We start from the raw sequence: 23,042 nt of genomic DNA on the forward strand, positions 1-23,042 counted from the left end.
TGATATGGTTATCTTTGACAGGAGGTGGTGGCCCTATCATGGGTGATCTGTGGGCTTTGAAGGGTTTAATAGATGCAGGTACATCCTTAATTAAATTATCCTCTTATTTGTTTTATTTGTGATGTTTTGTTTGCTGATCTAATTGTGGTTTACCTTTGTTGTGGAAGAAAGAGCGTGAAACACCTGGATGGACCCAACTCAAGCTTCCTGGCAAAGCACCATCAGCTCGATGTGGTCACACTGTCACATCCGGAGGACATTATGTATGTCTTTTTCAGCTTCTGTTTGTTCTTTTGTGTAAGGTTAGCTTCGCATGACATACATCACTCACATCATTAATTTTCATGTATGAAGCTTCTGTTATTTGGGGGACATGGAACTGGTGGATGGCTGAGTCGTTATGATGTCTATTATAACGACATTATAATTTTAGATAGAGGTAGGTTCTTGCTCACTCTTCTCATAAGATTCGTCTCCTCTGCTTAAGTATCACTGGAAATTTAAAATCGACCTCAGTAACTTACATAAAAAATTTAGAATCAAAATCTTGGGTTTTTTTAGCTCATTGTGGAGAGAAAGTGAGAGATATGTTGTGTTTAGTTCACAAGAATGGAAAAAGAAGAAGCCTAAATCGATTTTGGGAGCATTAAGAGCTTCAAATTGGTTGTTCAGGGTGGTTGTGGTATTGATGACAATGACAATCTTGTAATTACTCGAAGATGATGAGGGTGAGAGAGTAAAAATATCATTTTCGAAAAAAAAAAGAAAAAAATAATTGATGGCATTTTCGTAAATTATATGAACTTGTGGGTTGAATAGGCCAAGACCAATTTAAAAAAAAAAAAAAGAGGTTAGTTTTGTGTTTGACTTTAAGTTATAGGTCAATTCTGCAAAAAGCCCTACATTTAATATCTAATCTTATTATTTAAATTTTGGATCTATCAGAAATTTTTATTGGGATATCAATAATTAGATTTAAACAATATATGATCAATTGGATTTATAGATAGTATAAATTAAATAGATATAATTTAATGTTGTAATATTATATCTTTATATGCTAAATATTTAAATATTTGTCGATGTTAACTTTTAAAATTATAAATATTTTTTTTAAATAACAAAAATCATATTATCTAACAATGATTAATTTTTACTATCTTAAACCAATGAAAACAAATTTTAAACTATATAGTTTATTCAGTTACAAAAAAAAAACTATATAGTTTATTTTAAAAATTAAACAAAAACTAAATGTTAAATTATTTACTCGATAATATAAATCTATGAAGCGAAAATTTTAATTTTTAAAAAACTTTCTAAATTTGTGAAATGTTACAATATCTTTGAATATGACAATAAAACAATATTTTGCCAATCTTTATATATATGGTTACGATTTTAATAATGAAATAATAATCCAAAAATATATATATAGCAGAAGATGCAAATAAATGTAAAAGTTTGAAATAATCTATTCAATGAAAAAATATACAATAAACTTATTATATTTTTTAAATTGATATATATATATATATATATATATATATATTATAATATATAGTAATTTATAATTGAAAACAAAATATTTATGTAAAATCTAGGTCTTAGATTATAATAAAATCAGATCATGAGACTCTACCAAACAAGAGAGAGTCCTTTCCATGTCTGCAAATTTGTTTTGACCTTTAAGAGAAGTCTACTAATTGAAACGAATCCAAAACGCGGTGATCCGTGCGTTTCAGACACCATCGCCACCATATGCATCACTGGGTTCGAGCGTCCTCTTCCGATTTCACCGGAACTCCTCCACAGCCAAGAAGGTAAATTAATTACTTCTTCTCCATTCAATTTCCGATTTTAATTTCAGCTGATGATTTTCTTGGTGGTTTGTTTGTTGTTCATCAGTGGACATACAGCTGTCAATGTCGGAAAATCCATGGTCGTGGTGTTCGGCGGCCTCGTCGACAAGAAGTTCCTCAACGACATCATTGTTTATGACATTGGTACTATCATACTTCAGCCTAGGATTATTGATTCCTTGATCCAAAGAAATGCTTTTTTTATTTATTTCTCATGAGTACTGTCTTGGCTTGCTTCGCTTGTAATGAAAGACTAGTGTTTCCTGTAGTTTATTTGATTGTTAAGCTTGGTTAGAAGGATGCTAACATCAAAGATAATTACTTTGCAATAATAAACTATGGAAAACTGAAAACTTCACCATGAGATTATTAGATCATGGCCTTGTTTGGTTATATCAAGTACATGGTTTCCTATCCAGCTTTTTTTTTGTAAGCATGTGATAATTGGTGGTCTTATTATGATTGCTTCTTCTTTATCCTGTCGACTAGAAAACAAACTCTGGTTTGAGCCAGAGTGTACTGGCAATGTTTCTGAAGGAAAAGTTGGTCCTACACCTCGCGCCTTTCATGTTGCCATCACTATTGATTGTCATATGTTCATCTTTGGTGGGCGTTCTGGCGGCAAGAGGTACTCACTACTATTTATTTTCTACTTATAAGCGTTTTTACATTCTATTTTCACCGGAATAGCTTATTCCTATAAATAAATCAATTACAGGTTAGGTGACTTCTGGGTTTTAGATACAGGTAAGTGTAGAAGTTATAACAATGTCACTGAGACCTACCTGGGAACTTTTAATACTCTACTGCTAACGTTTTCTGCAGATATATGGCAGTGGTCTGAGCTAACCAGCTTGGCGACTTACCTACTCCTCGTGATTTTTCTGCTGCCGCTGCTATTGGCAACCAGAAAATTGTGTTGTGAGTTTCATAAGTTTTAGACGTTCCATCAGCTTGTTGCCTGCATTGGCGTAACCTATGATTATTGGCAGTTGTGGCGGCTGGGATGGTAAAAAATGGCTGTCGGATGTGTATGTTATGGACACAAGTATATCTCTCGTCTACTTCAGTTTTGTGATAAAACTTGTTTTAAGGTTATGATAATGTCAGCTTTCTTGGTATCTGTTAGTGTCTCTTGAATGGATGGAGCTGTCGGTTTCGGGGTCGTTTCCACCTCCTAGATGTGGTCATACAGCCACCATGGTTGAGAAACGTTTACTTGTTTTTGGTGGCCGAGGTATAACACCAGAACCAAAATCTTTCTTTTGCTTGAGCTGATAACAACTAAACTGATATGGTAATCTTTGACAGGAGGCGGTGGCCCTATCATGGGTGATCTGTGGGCTTTGAAGGGTCTAATAGATGAAGGTGCATCCTTGATTAAATTACTTAAAAATTGCATTGGATCTTGTAGGATTATCCCCTTATTTGTTATGTTCTGTTTGCTGATCTTATTGTGGTTTACCTTTGTTGTGGAAGAAAGAACGTGAAACACCTGGATGGACCCAACTCAAGCTTCCTGGCCAAGGACCATCAGCTCGATGTGGCCACACTGTCACATCCGGAGGACATTATGTATGTTCTTTTGTGTAAAGATAGCTTCGCATGACATACATCACTCACATCATTAATTTTCATGTATGAAGCTTCTGTTATTTGGGGGACATGGAACTGGTGGATGGCTGAGTCGTTATGATGTCTATTATAACGACATTATAATTTTAGATAGAGGTAGGTTCTTGCTCACTCTTCTCATAAGATTCGTCTCCTCTGCTAAAGTAATTTACAATAGTACAATCTAGTGAGATGATAAAATTGTGATGTAAATTATCCTTTTTCTTGCTGAGCATTGTCTTCTATGCGTTGTTGCTAAATTTCTATGTTCACATACTAGTAACTGCTCGGTGGAAGCGCTTACCGATAAGCAATGATGAGCCTCCTCCACCTCGAGCTTACCATACCATGACTAGTATTGGAACTCGTCATCTTTTAATTGGTGGTTTCGATGGAAAGTCAACCTATGGTGATCTTTGGTGGTTGGTTCCTGAAGGTATCTTACTCTTATTTCTACTGATGTTTTACCTTCAGATCAGCTCTCATTTTGTGTATACGGCTTCATCAGTTACTATTGTTGGATATATTTTATATGTTGAAAGTGTTTAGTATCGCTAGACGAACTATTTATGGTGTTTAGCCTTCAGAAAATGTTCTTATTCGTTTTAAAGAAAGAAATGGATGTAGAACTCTAGATAGGGATCACAACTTCTACACTTCCATCACAACCTCACACTCACTATATCTCTTCTTTTACTTTTCTCAGATGATCCGATAGCCAAGAGGTCTTCTGTACCTCAACTTAGAAACCCTCCTGAAACTAAGGAGTCAGAGAGAGAACATGATACGGTAATTGAAGTTCCTGCTTATAATCTTCTGTGTTTCTCGCCAGTGTCAGTTAAATTAGCTTTTAAACTTGTTTTAACACTTAGAGTCTGGTCACACAGGAAAGGGGACGAGAGGGATCCACTATCGCTGACTTGCAAAAGAAAATGGGAATCTCTGTTTCATCAGGTTTACTACGCCGTCAAATCCCCGAGGAGTCAGAAGATCAAGAGTTCGTTGAGTTAGGAACCAGATTGATTGACGGGGGTGTAGTTGATAATCGAGCCTCCATGATTCAAGTTAATTTTTTCTCTCGTCTATTTTGTGATGTGTGATTGTGTTATTATTGTACTGAAAATACTTCTCAACTAAAAGATGGCAGCTGAAGCACTTCGTCAACATTGGAAAGAGTCCACTCCTGAGACTTTGCAATTAAAAGAGCTTAGTGCCTTGCTTCGAGATTATCAGCGACTTGTCACCCGAAAATACACGTGAGTTCTTATCCATGCCAACTATATATGGATTAGCATACAACGAATCCGATGATGTGGATTTCGTTTGGAATTTCATTCATCTAAGGTATTTAGAGCTGGACATACATACGACAAGGCTTCCTGATCACTCTCGATTTCCTCCCCACCTTGCACGCATATCTCTATGTTACTGTGAAATGGAGGAGGATCCACTGCAGATTCTGGAAAAGTTGCTTCATTTAAAGTCGGTTAAATTATCATATAGTGCTTTCGTGGGGAGGAAGATGGTGTGTTCAAAAGGTGGATTCCCTCAGTTATGTAATCTAGAATTATGGTGCCTAGACAACTTGGAAGAGTGGATAGTCGAAGAAGGGTCGATGCCATGTCTTCGTACCTTGTCTATTGTGTATTGTAAAAAGTTGAAGGAGCTACCGGAAGGGCTCAAGTATATCACTTCTTTAAAGGAACTGGATATCACACATAAGAACAAGGAGTGGAAGACGACACTCGTACCAGGTGGGGAAAGTTACCACAAAGTCCAACACATTCCCAGTGTTCAATTAAACTATCATAGCGACGAATAAGGAGAACAAAACCGTCTCAGGTATATATTTTTTTGTGTATAATGTCAATATTGTGCATTTTGTTGGTTATATATCCTCCTTGAAGTTTAGTGTGAAAGTCTTGACTATCTATTATTTGGTTTTCAGGTGAACCTGCTCAGGACACTATTGATTGTGTGATGTGATAATAGGTCGTTTTTGTTGTATTGGTGTTTTAAAGTTGACATATCTTGTCTGCGATATTCCGTTTATGTGTTGCATTGCTACGTTTGAAATATATTTTGTATGTTGAACCATATCTTCTTCGATGTGTCTCCGTTGTGTGTGCTTAGTTGACTTGTATTGTATGGTCGGAATTGGAGATAGTATGGTGCTTTGATAGTGATCACTTAATATTATTCTTAACATGATTTTATCATTTGGTTTAAGGAATGTCAAGAGCTTTTAAATGAAATATATAGTTAATCCGTTTTAACAGATATAGAACCTTGGAGTTTAGTCCAGAGTTTCTCACCACAATGGGACTCCTCACAGTTGATATCAATGGCAGGGGCGAAGCCACGTTTAGAGGTGTGGTGGCACGTGCACCCCCTTATTTATTGATATTTGAAATGTTACACCTAAAGTTACTATAGTTTCAGTTGATCAATTGGTAAAAAAACAGTGTTTGCACCCATAATGTCCTGAGGTCGAACCCATTGCATGCAGATTTATTTTTTATCACAAATAATGCACCCATTAAATAATTCTTCTGGTTAGAGAGAAGAGAGAGAAAATAGATCTCAGTGTTGGTTCGGCGTACGGCCGGCGCGTGAGCGTGCGTGCCGTTGCCGGAACCCGTCGTTCTCAAGCATAAATTATCCGACCTTTGTCTCTTCCCCGTCGCTTCCGGCGTCCACCTTGTCTAAGCTCTGGCCAACCATCATCCGTGGTGTTTCTGATCTTGGAGTGAAGACGCGGTTGCTTGGATGTTATGGCGCGGTGAAGACGCTCGTAGTTTGGGTTCCGATTCCGGGAGGTGGAGGCTCCCACAGCTCCGTCGCCGCCGGCTCTTGTCTCCGGGAGGTGGAAACTTTTTCAGTTTCGCCGTCGTCGGTTCTAGTCTCCGAGGGGTGAAGGCTACCACAGCTTTGCGTCGCCGGCTTTAGGTATTTCGTTGCGGTTTCTTAAGGGTTGGGTTTCGATTATGGATCGGGTGGTTCTTGTTTGTCTCTCTAGTGTTGGAGCTTTGGCCTTGTCGGATGAGATCTCGAAAAGCGATGAATCTCTCCGACGGGTAGACAGAATTGGAAGAACATAGATGGTTTCGGCGGAGGTTCTACGGGTTCTGAGCTTCGTCGAAATGAAGTTGCGGTGATGTGGTTCCGGCGGTGATTCGAGGCGGAAACGGTCAAGTCGAGGCGGTTGCGACGCGTGTTGTTCTGATGGTGTAGATGCTCCCACGTGTCCAGCAGCCAGCTTCCTTGACGCGTGATTCGGCCGACGTCGTACGGGGTTTTAATGTTTGGACCGACGGACCGGTTAATGGTTTCATTTGTAGCTTTTAGGTTTTTCGGCCTTTGGCCTTTTTGATTATGTATTTGGACCATAGGCTGTGTACGGCTTGGTCCGTTTTATTAATTAAAAAAAAACTTCTGATGGGAAAAAAAAAAAAAATTCTGGCTTCGCCCCTGATCAATGGCACAATCAAATCATATATACAACACCTCTGAGGATTCAAGAAAGTCTCTTAATTCCATTCCATCGCGACCTGGTTCGCTTTTTTCACTACTCAGGTGATCAGCGCTTTTGATTGAAAACTGATACCACACAGCATCCACTTGAAACTAAACATAAATATACAACCAAACAGTAACGCAATGATAACTCCCAGACAGAACCGAACCGAATCTTATTTTTGCTTTCCAAATTTTAAATAGCGGGATAAACCGGTTGATTCTCATCCAGTTGTGTAATTTGTCTGTCACTACTCAAGTGATCAAGCACTTTTGATTGAAAACTAATAACACACAGCAACCACTTGAAAGTTGAAACTAAACACAACTCAATGATAGATCCCAGACCGGACCGAACCGAACCTGAGTTTTCTAAAATTTTAAGTAACGGGGTAAACCGGTTGATTCTCATCCAGTTTTGTAATTTGTCTTTTCACTACCAAACCGGACAATATTGATGATTTAAAAACAAAACTCGGTCCGGATTATAATAAAATCAGATCTCTGCAAAATTTGTTTTGACTTTAAGCAGAAGTCTAGTACTTGAAGCGAATCCAAAAACGCGGTGATCTGCGTTTTCAGACATCAATCGCCAAACGTATGCATAACTGGGTTCGAGCTTCCTCTTCCGATTTCACCGGAACTCCTCCACAGCCCAGGAGGTAAATTAATTACTTCTTCTCCATTCAATTTTTCGATTTTAATTTCAGCTGATGATTTTTATTCTTCAATCAGTGGACATACAGCTGTCAATGTCGGAAAATCCATGGTCGTGGTGTTCGGCGGCCTCGTCGACAAGAAGTTCCTCAACGACATCATTGTCTACGACATTGGTAATAATCATATTGATCAATCCTTGATCCAAAGAAGATGCTTTTTTATTAGTTACTACTGTCTTGGCTTGTTCTTCTTGTAATGACTAGTGTTTCTACTAGTTTATTGTTAGCTTTGTTTAGAAGGATGCTTATATCAAAGATAGTTTCTTTGCAAAAAGTATAGAAATCTGAAAACTTGACGATTAGATTATCCAGTTCGGTGCTGAATAGGAATCAAATGGATACTCTCTTCTCTTATTTTACTACTTTTGTTTCTGAGCTTTCTTTTTCTTTTCTCCTTGGCCTTGTTTTAAGTATCATTTATGTGTAGCTTTTTTGATCATGTGATAATTGGGTTTGTCTTATGATTTGCTTCTTCTTTATCCTCTCGACTAGAGAACAAACTCTGGTTTGAGCCAGAGTGTACTGGCAGCGTTTCTGATGGAAAAGTTGGTCCTACACCTCGCGCCTTTCATGTTGCCATCACTATTGATTGTCATATGTTCATCTTTGGTGGACGCTCTGGTGGCAAGAGGTACTCACTACTATTTATTTTCTAATTATAAGCGTTTATACATTCTATTTTCACTGGAATAGCTTATTTCTATAAATCAATTACAGGCTGGGTGACTTCTGGGTTCTAGATACAGGTAAGTGTGCCTCGGAGTTTTTAATTCTATGCTTTGGCACTTCTGTGACATTATGACGGCGGTTATAATTTTCTGCAGATATATGGCAGTGGTCTGAGCTAACCAGCTTTGGCGACTTACCTACACCTCGTGATTTTTCTGCTGCCGCTGCTATTGGCAACCAGAAGATTGTGTTGTGAGTATCTGAAATTTTAGACGTTCCATCAGCTTGTTGCATGCATTGGCGTAACCTATGATTATGGGCAGGTGTGGCGGCTGGGACGGTAAAAAATGGCTGTCAGATGTTTATGTTATGGACACAAGTATATCTCTCGTCTACTTCGGTTTTGTAATAAACCTGTTTTAAGTTTATGATAATGTCATCTTTCTTGGTGTCTGTTAGTGTCTCTTGAATGGATGGAGCTGTCGGTTTCGGGGTCGTTGCCACCTCCTAGATGTGGTCATACAGCCACCATGGTTGAGAAACGTTTACTTGTTTTTGGTGGCCGAGGTATACCAGAACCAAAATCTTTGTTTTGCTTGAGCTGATAACAACTAAGCTGAGACTATGGTGTGTGATATGGTTATCTTTGACAGGAGGCGGTGGCCCTATCATGGGTGATCTGTGGGCTTTGAAGGGATTAATAGATGAAGGTACTTCCTTAATTAAATTACTTAAAAATTGCATTATATCCTCTTATTTGTTATGTTCTGTTTGCTGATCTTATTGTGGTTTACCTTTGTTGTGGAAGAAAGAACGTGAAACACCTGGATGGACACAACTAAAGCTTCCTGGCCAAGCACCATCAGCTCGATGTGGTCACACTGTCACATCCGGAGGACATTATGTATGTTCTTTTTCAGCTTCTCTTTGTTCTTTTGTGTAAGGATAGCTTCGCTTGACCTACATCACTCACATCATTAATTTTCATGTATGAAGCTTCTGTTATTTGGGGGACATGGAACTGGTGGATGGCTGAGTCGTTATGATGTCTATTACAATGACACTATAATTTTAGACAGAGGTAAATTCTTGCTTATAAGATTCGTCTCCTCTGCTAAAGGATCACTCCAAACCCAAAAATCCTCATCAGTAATTTACAATAGTACAATCTAGTGAGATGATAAAACTGTGATGTAATTCATCACTTTTATTGCTGTGCATTGTCTTGTACGCGCTGTTGCTAAATTTCTATTTTAACATTCTAGTAACTGCTCAGTGGAAGCGCTTACCAATAAGCAATGATGAGCCTCCTCCACCTCGAGCTTACCACACCATGACCAGTATTGGAGCTCGTCATCTTTTAATTGGTGGTTTTGATGGAAAATCAACTTTCGGTGATCTTTGGTGGCTGGTTCCTGAAGGTATTAAACAATTATTTGTACTGATGTTTTACTCCAACTTAGCTATCATTCTGTGTACACGCATCATCAGTTACAATCTTGGTGCTGGTCACAGATTGTAGGCAATTAAAGACAATTAATTTCTAGCATACTCTTGTTTTTTTCTTTATCAAGTTTGTATTGAAAGTTTTGAAGTTTTACACACCTGATTGAATTTAGTGAACTGTTTAGCCTTCTGACATTGTTCTTATTCGTTTTGAAAGAAAGAAGTGGATTAATGGATGTGGAACTCTTAATAAGTTTTTCTCTTTTCATACTCTTAACTCTTTTTCTCTTTTCGCAGATGATCCGATAGCCAAGAGGTCTTCTGTACCTCAACTTAGAAGCCCTCCTGAAACTAAGGAGTCAGAGAGAGAACTGGATACGGTAATTGAAGTCCCTGCTTGTCATCTTATGTGTTTCTCGTCAGTGCAGTTAAATTAGCTTTTCAACTTGTTTTAACACCAAGAGTCTGGTCATAGCAGGAAAGGGGACAAGAGGGATCCACTATCGCTGACTTGCAAAAGAAAATGGGAATCTCTGTTTCATCAGGGTTACGCCTTCAAATCCCTGAGGAGTCAGAAGATGAAGAGTTCGTTGAGTTAGGAACCAGATTGATTGAGGGAGATGTAATTGATAATCGAGCCTCCATGATTCAGGTGGTTTTTTCCTCTTGTCGTGATTTTGTTATTCTTGTACTGAAAATGCTTCTCAATGGAAAGATGGCAGCTGAAGCACTTCGTCAACATTGGAAAGAGTCCACTCCAGAGACTTTGCAACTAAAAGAGCTTGGTTCCTTGCTTCGAGATTATCAGCGACTGGTTACCCGAAAATACATGTGAGTTCTTACCCATTCCATCTATTTCAGACTCAGATCTTGTTTATGTATATTATCTTTGTATGTCAGTTCTAATGGTGGTTCCTTGATTGCCCATGGAATCACCACATGCCAATGAACTAATTTTGGTAAATCTCGTGAGAGTTTAGGAGTGACATGTTAACGTTGAGACTTGTTAACGTTGTGAAATGCTCACATAAAGTTGATTCTAAAGGCATTGTTTTGTACCCTCTGAAAAACTATGACATGTTATGATATCTAACATCTGCTTCTTCCTTTTCTTCACACGTTTGTTTTCTTTGCTGTGGCGGGTTTCTATCAGAGCACAGAGCACCTTAACATCTGCTGATTTTGGAAAGAAGACCTTTACGTTTTATCATATCAAAACTTCTTCCGAGGTATTACTGTATACTTTCCTCCTGTTATTAGCTCTCTTGAACATTTGACACCAATCAATCAAACATCAGGCTTTCCGCACATGCTCTGACATATAAAGTTTACATTTTGCTATTCTCAGTTGCGGATGGATGACATTCCGAAGTTGCTGGAAGAATACAAAACCCTTCTAATCTGATTCAGGAGCTCTGCCATCAAATCAAACTCACAAGGAGAATACAAAAACCCCTCTAAACTTATCAAGTAGCTGCCAAGAAGATCACCAAGATTGCTATCAGCATTACCATTTGCAGACAACAAAGCTAAAAAGTCTCAAGAGAATCATATATCTGATAGACAACAAGACATGTACAACTTCTTCTTAGTCAAGGACAAAAACATATACCCATATGTAAGATTTTCATTATTTCTACTTAAAGCCATATCTCAGCGTCTGCTCTCTGCCTTAAAGCCAATGGGAAAGTAAGGAAAAAAGTAGGCAAACTTCACCTCTTAGACCTTATAAATGGATTACTACAACAACAACGGTACTATTGATAACTTAAACCATAGAGTTTCTGTCTGCTTAGACCCGTATTGTCTTTTTTTCTCTATCCCCTAAAACAACTCGAAGTCAAGATGATCTCCCATGGCTTTACATTCAAGATACCCATTACTATTTCCTTTAGGAGAAGTTGCTTCCGTTGCACCATTCTCATACACATCCGGCAGCTCAGGGGGAATGGCGCAGCGGATGAGAGCCCAGTTCAATCCTTCAAAGAAAGGATGCCTCTTGATCTCTGCAGCTCCTTTCTCCCACCCGAGACGGCTCTCCGGATTCTTCATCACCAACCTTCTGATCAAATCCTTTGCCTGGAAGCTCACAAGCGGGCTATCAGGAAACTTGAGGTTCTGAAACACAACGTTGGACAATGTCTCCTCATTGTCGTAACCTTTGAACGGTGTCTTCCCGTATAAAAGCTCATAGAGAAGAACCCCAAACGTCCACCAGTCCACTGCAGCACCATGTCCTTCTCCTTTAATGATCTCCGGCGCCAAGTACTCGTGCGTTCCCACAAAAGAGTTTGATCTTGCTTCGGTTGGTTCAGCCACAAGCTGAGGCAATGATCTGAACTGTTGGGTCAAAGGATCAGGCCTTCTCTGTTTTCTTGGTTTTGATGAGAGCCTTGGGCTGAAACATGGGACACGGCACGATGGTTCGATACAGAGAGGCTGTATGCAGTTGGATGTGTTGTAATGACCAGACATCCTTGCAGTATCTTTCCCGGCAAGAGAAGTTGTTTTGAGAAGAGTTGGGTTCACCTCACATCTGAGTGAGAGGTCAAAATCTGTAAGCATGATGTGACCATCTTCTCGGACTAGAATGTTCTCTGGTTTCAAATCACGGTATATAACTCCAAGCATGTGTAAGTACTCAAGCGCAAGGAGGACTTCTGCTACATAGAACCTGTGAACAAAAGAATCATCATTGTTACTACACTATCACTGGGCCTGCAGTTATTGCCCGAACCTGCCGAACCGAACCAAAAAGTTTGGTTTTCGATTAGTTCAGTTAGAAGGTTCAGTTCAGTTCGGCAACTAAAAAAGATTGTTTAGTTCGGTTTAAAATATATATATATATACCAAACAGTACCAATCTTAACCAAAATTCCGTACTGAATTAACCAACTAACTAAAATCAAAACCAAAATAACCGAAACTAAACGATTTTTTATATCTACTCAAGTTAAACCGAAAATTTAACCGAACTAGCCGCAGAACCAAAAATTTTGGTAATACTTTTTGAAACCGTACTAACCGAAAACCGAACCAAACCAAATTATTTGGGCCTATCTGAACTAACAGACTCGAACTAACCGAAGAAACCGGCATGCCTAACTATCACCATCGACTTTGCTTATCAGAGATTCATAACAATGTGAAAAGTAATCTTACCTAGTTGCAGGTTCGGAGAAGCATCTACTGAGCTGTTTCTGCCTCAAGACATGAAGATCACCACCGGGACAATACTCCATCACCAGACATGACAAATTATCTGAAATGAACTGCGCATACAAGGTAGGCAGAAAAGGATGGTCCAGCATTTTAAGTATTGCACGTTCCGCCTGTGCCCTCGGCGTCTTTTTCCTCCGAGCCAAGAACTCGTTGTCCATGACCTTGATTGCAAACAGGCAACTCGTACCGACCAGCTCGGCTAGATAAACCGTTCCTATATCTCCACAACCAAGCTTTTTCAAAAGGTTGAAATGTCTGAGTCCTAAAGAGCCACCACACTGCAACTTGACGTGCTTAATCGCTTCCCATCTCACGTCCATAGACATGTGAGGTTTGTTGCCGCAGCTAAACCTGCTCAGATTGCTCTCCTCGCTCATGCTTGTGGAGCTGCTGTAGTTTCCAATGCTGCTGTTCTTTGAGCTCAGAGAGAATATAATCTTTTCGCTGGAAGTTGGATTCTCTCTTTGTTGTTTATTTTGAATGGCGTCTTGTTGCATGACAATGTCAGCTTCTCTGCTGTCAATAGCCTCACAGGAATTGGAGGAAGCCTTGCTGGTCTCTTTATTACTACTCTTCACAATGCTAATGAGATGCGAGCTTGCAACTGATTCCTGATTTGCTTCAACACTGACATTTTCTGAGATGCTCTTTAACGAACAGTGGCATTTCTGGCATAGAGTTTGGCTTGCACTAGGCTCTAAGGAAGTATCATCTTTCTCAACCGTTTTTGTAGCAGAAGAAGCTACAGCGACTCTTAACTTCTTCTTAACCAAAATCTTTCTCTTTGGCCGCGGTTTGGGACGTGGGATGTTTCTTTTTACCTTGTTTACTAGTTTGATGTTCTCTCTTACTGCACTAGGTACATTATCCAGCGTTCCTTCTAGCCCTGAATGAAGAGCTTTTGGCTCACTTTTCACTCTAGCTGATGAGACAATGCTCTTGTCTAGCTCCTCTTCAGCATCAGCTTTGCTGCCAGAACATGAAGGCAGAGAGGTAACATGTTTGTCTATTTCCACCACACCATCTTTATGAGGAGGAGATGAGGCATACTCATCTATCTCTATCTCAAAATCTCCACTTCCAAAACTTAGAGAAGATCCAGAGTTGTTTGATTTATACAGCAACACAGTCTCTCCCACTGATTCATACAAGAATTTAGAAGGCTTTGTCTCAAGGACATCAGGCACACTCTGGGAAGAGCTGGGTATGTCGTCCACCGGAGTCAAAGATACTTCAACGAACCTCTTACCCTTGTCTACAGGAAGGCCAGACCTGCCTGCAGACTCATTCAAAACTTGTCTGTAAAGACTCTTTATCCTGTCTGCTTCAGAAACCCTCGGAGACGCAGCTGCAGACTTTGACAACCGTTTATGAGCAGCCATCTCTGAGGCCTTTGATATGCAAAGATCTCTCAGGGCCTGCTTTAACGAAACTGAATCAGAAAGACCAACTCTTGGTGATCTTGGGGTTCCTCCCATGGGAAATGGCTTCTTCAGAGCGCTTTTCTTGGAAGGGCTTGTGCTCCTGCTCGTACCAGCGCTTGTTCTAGTCTCAAGATGATGGAAAGAAGAAGAGCCTATGACTCTTCCTGGTGATGGTTTTATGGATATAGACTGGAAAAGCTGATCAATGTCATACTCCATAGAACCTTTGTTTAGTGGAGGACGCTCCATGTCTTTGCTTGATTCCAATGCTGGCTTGCAAGAATGTTTGGCCAGCCTCACCGCATCCTTCTCCTCAACAATTTCACAAGCACCAGCAAACGATCCCATTAGCAATGAGTTAGTTTATCAACACAGCTTTAAACCAGTGGAGCTTCTCATGCTGCTATGAGTCCCAGAGTTCAGACACCACAACAAGTACTGAGAAAACCGTGATAGACTCAGCTTCCTTGATTCATATTGCAACATCCTGTAATAACAACAATCATTTGATTAAAAACAAGAAGAGATTCTTTTAGATAAAATCAAACAACAATATTCCAGACAAAGAGCAATGTTAGAAAAGGGAATATGTAACAGAGAAAATGCAATGATCAAAGTAAGGAGGTTGAGAAGTAAAGGGGAATGAACAGGTAAAGTCATCAGTCATCATCATAGTTAATAGACTCAAATAATGAACCCTACAGAAGTAAAGGTAGCTACTTTAACCCACACTTTAATAAACAGAAAGAAGACATTTTTATTTATGGAGATGGTGATGGACCAATCAATTACAAAGTCAAGAAACCAAACAAAGAGACATGAAGAATCAAGAAGACTAAATAAAATAATATTAAACCAAATCTAGCAGTTTCAATCCCAGATCTCATGAAGCTAAAACAGAGTAGTAATAACCGTTACTGAAGTGAAGATTCAACTTCAAAAATAACATGGGAAGAGACTTAAAGTGATTCACGTGAAAACCAAACTGTATAACAACAAATGAATAAGCTCAAAGCTCACACACTATACATTGCACAAGCTCATTGCCCAGAAGTAAAGGATCTAAGAGAAGAAAGGCTTACCCAAGAAGAACATTAGGAGGCAGGATAGGTTACAGAGACTCATGGAGACTCCCAAAAAAGGAACCCTAGTGGCTTAAGCTTGAAGAGATTCCACAAAGAGTGAAAAAAATGTCTTAGTTTATTTGTTTTGGTGTTTAGCGTTCAGTGAAGAAAATGTTTGTTTGTGTGACAAAAGTTGAGAGGCGTAATGTGGGTCCCTAAAGCATATGTGTTTGCAGGTCTCATGTTCTATGCTGAAAATCACGTTTCTTTTTTCTTATTTTTTTCTTACTTGTCTTTATTACATTTCACATCAAAACTCTCTTTTCCATAATTATTTTTCGCATTTTTGTTTCGTTTTTTGCCGACCAGATAACCTAAAAGGAAGTTAATTTTCCCCTATTTTACGTTATTATCCATTTGTTATTTTGGAAAAAGTATATAGAAAAAGTCAAATAAAAATGGAATTAACTCGTGCTTTTAAAATGATATTTTTATTTCTCTATAAACATAAAACTGTAATTATTTCCTTTAGATGAAGAAGAACAAATAATAATTTCTATTTGAAAAAATAGAAATAAATCGGATTAAATGCTATTATATAAATAAATATAGAAATGAATCTCTAAAATACCCACATAGATAACCCATAATCGAATTAATGTTGAAATGTTGAGACACTAAATTTTTATAACACTATGAGTTGTTGTTGTTATAACACTATGAGTCCTGTACTGGCTAGGCTCTTTTACATCCGGTCGACTTTGTGTCTGATCCACACTTGGATCTTAATGTTAAAACTTGGAAATCTGTTTGTGATTTTCTTCCTTGTATCCATCTCTCTATATTCTATACATTACATCATGAACGGTAGATTTCTGCGCACCACACACGTTAGATTTTTGTTATTCCTCAAAAAAAAAAAAAAAGTTAGATGTTAAAATGACGAAACTATCAATTATCGGGGAACAAAACTGTCAGAAATTAGACGAGTGCCTGATATGTGCCTTCTTGATTTGATGTGTGTTTGTTGTTTTTATCTTTTGTAGTCTTTGTCGTGAGCCTAACTATTGGGATACGAAGCTTTGCACTCCTTTTCGTGAAGTATCGATTCCGGTTTACAGAAAGGCTGTGGTCTGAGTTGAGGCCCAAGGGGAGAAAGATGAGCCTATTATTAACAGCAAAGCCCAAAGCTGGTCAATGCTAAAGAGTAAAGACGAGGGAACAGAGAAGTTAACTTCAACTCTTCTTCTTCTTGGAAGTTTCTTTATACTCTTTTATTGGTTTCATAGTATGTTCATATTCTCCCCCCTTAGTCAAATACCACACATCACTTTATTGCTCTAGTATAAGAACTAAATGATCCTCAAGACTCATTTCAGAAACATACAACACACAGGGTCACTGATTAACACAAAACCAGTCACATCTTAAAGCCACAACCCTTTTCAAAAGATGGCTTGAACACAACAAAATCATTACTAGCAAGAACCTGGAAACATCTAATTAACAATCATACGGCTCAAGAACTAAAATATGTTTTGCCGTTATAGCTCCAGTTTAAGATATGTTAAGGTTTTGTAACGTTTTTAAACAACAAAATCAAAAAGGTCTTGATGCCTCTCTTATTAACCTCAGATATTACACAGTTTCCAGGTATTTTATTATGTCTACAAAAATCCATAAATAGTGTAATAAACTACAATTCTATAAAAGACGTATTGATCTTTTATTTCTCAAATATATATTTTGACACAAGGAGTGTGTTCTTGGCTTTTAACTATACAAAAAAAAGGTGAGGGAGGAGAATCAGAGAGAGTCTTGGTTGAAGAGGTTATACCCTGAGATGAGTGAACTGCAAGCAAAGGCAAGGAAGGCCAAGAAGGACATAGCAATAGAGGCACTCGCCATCTCAGTGAAATCATCTTTTCCCCAGTTTGAAACCCAATCATCAACACGAGTGACTGCAGCTGTTGATGCTGATATAAGCATATACGCAAGCACCTAAATAGCCAAAAACACAGAGCAACTATTCTTCTTTAGGACACAAACATTTTCTTATTCATTAGTAGATGAGTAAGTTAATGTAGACTCGCCTGATCTAAGATGAACTCAAAGAGAGGTCGGAGGTGGTGGTTGATAAAGTGCTTCTCTCTGACAAGATGGTATGCCAAGTCACATGCTTGAAAAGCAGAATATACAAAAGCAACCACGTTCACAGACAGACAAAACCTGCCACAACCAAGTTTGGTTAATCAAAATCAAATGACATCAATAAGACTCATCTTGAACCAATTCAAGAACACGACCATACATACCTGTACTCCCTGTAACGATCAAAAGAATCGCCACTCCACCCTTTAGTCTTATCAGCAGCCATGACCGAGAACGAGATCAAAGCCAAGACGACTTCGCTTAACCTAAACCCTAAAGCTGAATACTTCACAACCTCTTCCCTCCTCGACCTCTTCAGAATCGCCAACACAGCTCCAGATCGCTGACCACCACCACCGTTTCTTCTCCCAGAGCCAACGCGAGCACTCTTCCTCGTCGTCGCCACAGGAGGAGGAACGAACTCTTTCACTGAAGGGTTGTTGTGATTGTGAACCACAACGATCGGAGACGGAGTTTGATGAGCCAGAGAAGCGAAAGGTTCTTCCTTTACCGGAGTTTTGCTTCTCCTGCTGCTACGTCTCTCTTCTTCATCTGATTCGCTGAGAGTGTGTGGAGGCGAAGGAGACGAAGAAGAGTAGTGAGTGGTGGAGTTATCGAAAGCCACTATGGCCATTGAAGTATCCGTCTGAGGAGTCGGAGATTTCACCGTTGAGATAGAAGACGGTGACATCGACGGCGGAGATCTCATCGGAGAGACGAGTTTGAGGATGAGGAAGTGATGATGATCAAAACAGCAACGCAATCGAATTTAGGGGAAAAAAGCGTGAAAAGAAACAAAAGTGAAGAAGCCAGCAAAGAATCAAAGTATCAAACAAAAGAAAGCAGAAGACTTTTTTGAAGTCTCTTGTCTTTTTTAGTTTACTACTGTCCTTGGTTATGTTTTTTTCTTATTTAATAACCCGCACCAATACTTTTAGTCTTTTGTGTTATACCCCTATAGTTTTGGTTTATGTATTTATACCCATTTTGGTTTGGTTCCTCTAGTTAATAAATGGCCATATTATGCTCAGAATCCATCGTTAAAACGCGTTTCAAATTACAAAAACCAACCGTCGTTACAATGCGTTTTCAGAATACAACACAGTGGAAACAAACAAATTACCAACGGTTTTTTTTTTTGTGTTAGTGAATTCTAAAAAAAAATAAAATGTATTTTATATGTTCTCGTAACGCATTATTAAGAGCAACCACATCATTTTTATATTCATAAGTTTACACACTTATTTCATGTAATGGATCTCGCTTTGTAAAATATGACTTGACTCAATCCAATAATAGCTGAAGTTTTGAGACAACCAAGATCAATTATGAGTTTCATATATCATTACAATGATTACGTAAATTAATGAATATCTACATGATGTAAAGTCGTGAATGAGGCAGAAAAAAAATAATACAGAAGTACAGAACGCCATCTTTCATCAGTGGTAACATCGTCCCAGAAGAGGAAAGAATAACTTTTTACCGTTTTTGTCTACATCTTCACAAGAGTTTCCTCGTTTTCTTCCTACAAAACATGCCTTAGAGCATCTTTATCGCCCCGTTTTTAGTGGGGTTCTTATGTTATTTAGGAATTAAAATAAAAGAAAATTAATTTATATATGAAAACACGTCTCTTATTTGGGGACTACAAGAGACGAATCTTATGAACACGTGTCCCATCGTTTGCGACTCTGATCTCTTCTTCCCCGACTTCGCTCTTCTTCAATTTCTCCCGATTCGCAGCGAGAGAGAGAGATGGCTCCGCCGGCAACGGAGCGGTGGTGCTGGGCATTGATTAGGGTTAATCTTTTCCCATCTTTTTTTCCAATTCAGATTTTGATTTTAATCTCAAGATGCAAACGCATCAGATATAAAGAGATCATGCGATTATTGATTCTTCTTTCTTAGTCAAAATCGCCACTGCTTACGAGGTTCTTACCAATCCTTAATTTGTATCCTTTCACTCTCAAAAGGGTAGTTTTTTTAATTGTATGTTTGTTTGTAATCTTATTGCTGCAGATATTGAAAGGACTGGTGTTCGATCACGCTGCTCAGTTCTTCATTGCAGATGATTCTCGTCTTATCCAGTACGTCGATGGATGGTTAGAGAAAGGACTTGTTCGAGAGTGGAAAGGTGTTGTGGGAGAGCTTGAAGTTGGAGGCAATTTCTCGCAGTTTCCTCCTTCATGGCCTCCAAGATACATTGCTGTTCACGGCATGCGATCTCTCGCTGATTCATTGCTATTAGAGGTTGTTGTTGCAACAAAAGAAAAAGAGTCTTTTGTTGTTTTTTTTGTGAGGTGAAGTAACTAAATACTTGTTGGTTCTATTGCAGAGTCGATTGTCATTGCTCACAATGGTAAGAACGGAACATCTCGTGGTCAGTTTGATGTCATTGTCATTGCTCACAATGGTAAGAAACCGTATTGATTCCTCTCTCTCTCTGTAGCTCAAAATGGTTCCACCTTGTGTTCAGGTAAATGTGCGAACCGTTTGCTGTCTGCATCAGGCTTGCCCCTCGTTGCTAAACAGATGAAGGTAGACAATATCTTCTAATAAACACCATGTGACTTCTTCTGATACAATCCTATTTTTTTGTTTAGAATTTTGATCTTAGCTCCATATGGACGCTACTAGCAGCGTTCGATGATCCTCTTCCTACAGTGAACTTTGAAGGAGCGTTTGTGAAAGGAGTTGAATCATTGTCTTGGATGGGAAACAACTCCGCAAAGCTTGGTAACTCTAGAACACCACAAACTATTTATGAGTTCTTTTGCTTCTGTAATACTAGTATCTAAGTTGCAATATATTTTGTTATTTGTTTTTCGGCTGGCTTGTAACATGCAAGGCTTCGGTAGTTTGGGATGAACAAAGCAAAGAATATACTAGTTGTTCCTGGAAGTTCATTGGCATTGCAATTTTTTTGTTTATCTCATCAAAAGTTTCTTTGGAGCAACTCAGACTTATCATAAACCTTCCAAGTTCCACCATGATTTGGTTTCATCTCTATACTAGTCCTTTGGTTGATGTTTGAGTTGTCATAAACAAATACTTTAGCTTTTTGGCAATGTTTTTTTTTTGTGGCAATGTTCACCTTCTTCTAATTCATTTCAATTTTTTTAAGAACCTTTAAATAAAGGATTTGCAATGGAAGACATAAATGATCGGGTCTCTTAACGTAGTCTCTTAACACATATTTATTGCTTAAAAATATTAAACAATAAATAAGAGATTCTAATTGGGTATTTGGGATAATGATGCTCTTAGATGGTTCCCGGAATCTTGAAACTCATGTCCAAATTAAACCTTCTATGTTACAAATTTACCATACAATTATAATAATGAAATAATAATAACGTACATGGAAACTCCTCTATTATTGATTATAGCTAGGAGCGCATTGTACAGATTAAGCATGAGTAAGCTTTTATCATTATTCTCATCGTTTAGTTTTCTCAATTCTTAACGGAGAAGATTGTTGTGGAGCTTTGTGAACATGTCGCTGGTCTTGCAGCCTTCAGAAATGATATGTCACACATTTTCACGGTGGTGATAAAGCCACAAACACCTTTCTCATTCCCAAGTACTCCTTAATTAATGCACTTTACATCCAACAAAATCTCTTTCACAACTCTACTTATCAGTGCTGGACTACCCTGAAGTTCTTATTTATAACAATATATGGTTACATAAACATTGTATCTACTACAAAACATCGTCATCATGTATATCTGAAGGGTACCATTGAGTTTGTTGTAAGTAACGGGACTTAGTTTCTTCGACAGGTACTTGTCAACTAGGAACTTTATATTTCATGATTTTAGTGTCATATACCAAGTATAACAAGGTATGTCACAAAAGTATGGTTCTAACATAACCTAATGGCTTAAATAAAAATATTGAGAACTGTATTATTTCCACTGATGTAATTTACTATACTTGCAGGGTTTCACAAATACTACGAAGAGAATATTGGGGTTTCTGCTGGAAGTGAAGCAAGTCTGTTTCTTAATATCTGTCAACGACTTATGCAGATGCTTGTAGATTCTCCGATAAACTATAAATTCCCAAAAAGTAAGGAGTCGCATGAGTTTAGAACGAAGATATGGCTTATGTAATGTTTGGCTCAACTTCTTCCACTGGTTGTGCGGCTTGTGCCAAGAAAGAAGAAGAAAATATATAGCACAAATGGATTTTGGGCCTGCGTTGAAGCCCACTCATCGAAGCCCAATATCTTTCTGCTCTCACTCTCTGCCTTAATCACCAAAACGCACATTCACTCATTTCAGTCGGAGCAGTCAACTTCTTCAGAACTTGATTTGACGAACAAAGACTCGGTGGGATCTCTTTTGCTACGTCTATATTATTAAATCAGGATCCTGTTGGTTTTTTTACCTACAATTATCTTTTTCTTTTTTAGAAATCGTAGACATAATTAAGGGTACTCAGGTAATCTCAATACTCACGATATAGTACTTCTATGTTGGGGTTTATGCAGTTTTTTTTTCCGGTCCAGCCCACATCATAATCCACTGAATATTATGTATTTTGTTTGTTCGGTAAAAGTCCACTATGTTTATCTTTAAAATTAAGAAGTCTAAGCTCACTTTCCTAACAATCACGTTAAATTACTTTCCAAGTGGTCGTTTCCTACAAAACTTATATTATTATAGTGAGTGATTTTCAACCCAACAAAGTTGAAACTATGCCCCAAAATACACTATCTAAACCCTATACTAATTTTACAGAATGGTTTTAGTGTTTGCTTCTTATACCCTAAACCCTAAACTCATTTTGATCCAATATATAATAAATGTTTTTTCATTGAAAACGAAAATGTAGTTGTTACAAAATCGGAACAAATTTAAATACAATATTCAATGGTATATTCCGAATTTGATACTATCTGTTTTACAATCTAGTTTGTTTTATTGTTTACTAATTATATTTTTTTTAAGTGGTATAACGAATATATTGTTGCTACAAAACATTTATGTGTTTATAAAATAAAAAAGCCAAGGGTATATTCCAAATCTGTTACAAACTGGTTTACATCCCAATCTGTTTAACAATTCGTATATGATAATACTCCCGATTTGTTTTGCAAATAAACGTGAATTATTGTATTTTCCTAATTATATACCACAATTTGTTATTACTTTGTAAAATTTATATAATTATTTGCTAATTTTTATGAGAAAAAAACGAAGTAGTTAATAATATCTAATAGCGTGGATGTGATTACGAATTTAATGACCATATCTTAAACCTTGGCCATCAAGTATTTGCATCAACTAAAAATGTATATCTCTGTTATCATCATAGATATTATTAGATGCTTTATGGCAACAG

At 38.0% G+C, this 23,042-nt stretch overlaps 4 protein-coding genes and 1 pseudogene across 9 annotated transcripts; 3 read left to right on the forward strand and 2 right to left on the reverse strand.

The window, feature by feature from the left end:
• The first annotated feature begins 20 nt into the window (after positions 1 to 20).
• LOC106392708 lies at positions 21 to 5,573 on the forward strand (annotated as a pseudogene).
• A 1,896-nt stretch (positions 5,574 to 7,469) lies between these two features.
• On the forward strand, positions 7,470 to 11,477 carry LOC106396195 (protein GLUTELIN PRECURSOR ACCUMULATION 3-like). Of its 2 annotated transcripts, none has more exons than XM_048754610.1 (16): positions 7,470 to 7,654; positions 7,728 to 7,825; positions 8,204 to 8,342; positions 8,429 to 8,457; positions 8,536 to 8,632; positions 8,704 to 8,759; positions 8,840 to 8,947; positions 9,034 to 9,090; positions 9,193 to 9,284; positions 9,377 to 9,461; positions 9,646 to 9,801; positions 10,124 to 10,206; positions 10,302 to 10,478; positions 10,542 to 10,657; positions 10,980 to 11,055; positions 11,175 to 11,477. In XM_048754610.1, the coding sequence occupies exons 1-16, from the start codon at positions 7,593 to 7,595 to the stop codon at positions 11,229 to 11,231; spliced, it is 1,488 nt and encodes a 495-aa protein (XP_048610567.1). In that variant the 5' UTR covers positions 7,470 to 7,592; the 3' UTR covers positions 11,232 to 11,477. The 2 variants fall into 2 exon arrangements, with proteins under 2 accessions (XP_048610567.1, XP_048610568.1); XM_048754611.1 differs by having other exon boundaries at positions 10,305 to 10,478.
• Positions 11,436 to 15,723, reverse strand: LOC106396194 (serine/threonine-protein kinase KIPK2). Its single transcript, XM_013836527.3, has 3 exons — positions 15,555 to 15,723; positions 12,989 to 14,959; positions 11,436 to 12,500 (listed from the first exon to the last, which is right to left on the reverse strand). Exons 2-3 carry the CDS (start codon positions 14,818 to 14,820, stop codon positions 11,651 to 11,653), a joined length of 2,682 nt encoding a protein of 893 aa, XP_013691981.2. The 5' UTR covers positions 14,821 to 14,959; positions 15,555 to 15,723; the 3' UTR covers positions 11,436 to 11,650.
• A 1,412-nt stretch (positions 15,724 to 17,135) lies between these two features.
• Positions 17,136 to 18,552, reverse strand: LOC106396804 (CASP-like protein 4A3). The gene is made up of 3 exons (XM_048754615.1): positions 17,852 to 18,552; positions 17,630 to 17,765; positions 17,136 to 17,537 (listed from the first exon to the last, which is right to left on the reverse strand). The coding sequence occupies exons 1-3, from the start codon at positions 18,394 to 18,396 to the stop codon at positions 17,343 to 17,345; spliced, it is 876 nt and encodes a 291-aa protein (XP_048610572.1). The 5' UTR covers positions 18,397 to 18,552; the 3' UTR covers positions 17,136 to 17,342.
• A 770-nt stretch (positions 18,553 to 19,322) lies between these two features.
• Positions 19,323 to 22,091, forward strand: LOC106386129. Of its 5 annotated transcripts, none has more exons than XR_007322407.1 (6): positions 19,323 to 19,621; positions 19,710 to 19,940; positions 20,026 to 20,049; positions 20,167 to 20,228; positions 20,294 to 20,426; positions 20,539 to 22,091. XR_007322407.1 is itself a non-coding variant. In XM_013826020.3 (5 exons), the coding sequence occupies exons 1-4, from the start codon at positions 19,446 to 19,448 to the stop codon at positions 20,224 to 20,226; spliced, it is 360 nt and encodes a 119-aa protein (XP_013681474.2). In that variant the 5' UTR covers positions 19,330 to 19,445; the 3' UTR covers positions 20,227 to 20,228; positions 20,294 to 22,091. The 5 variants fall into 5 exon arrangements, 2 of the variants coding, with proteins under 2 accessions (XP_013681474.2, XP_013681473.2); XR_002656611.2 differs by having other exon boundaries at positions 19,326 to 19,621; positions 20,026 to 20,103; XR_001277404.3 differs by having other exon boundaries at positions 19,329 to 19,621; positions 20,026 to 20,103; positions 20,294 to 20,824.
• Positions 22,092 to 23,042: the final 951 nt, after the last annotated feature.

The sequence above is a fragment of the Brassica napus genome, chromosome C4 (genome assembly GCF_020379485.1).
Source record: "Brassica napus cultivar Da-Ae chromosome C4, Da-Ae, whole genome shotgun sequence".
In the NCBI taxonomy this organism is placed as follows: domain Eukaryota; kingdom Viridiplantae; phylum Streptophyta; class Magnoliopsida; order Brassicales; family Brassicaceae; genus Brassica; species Brassica napus.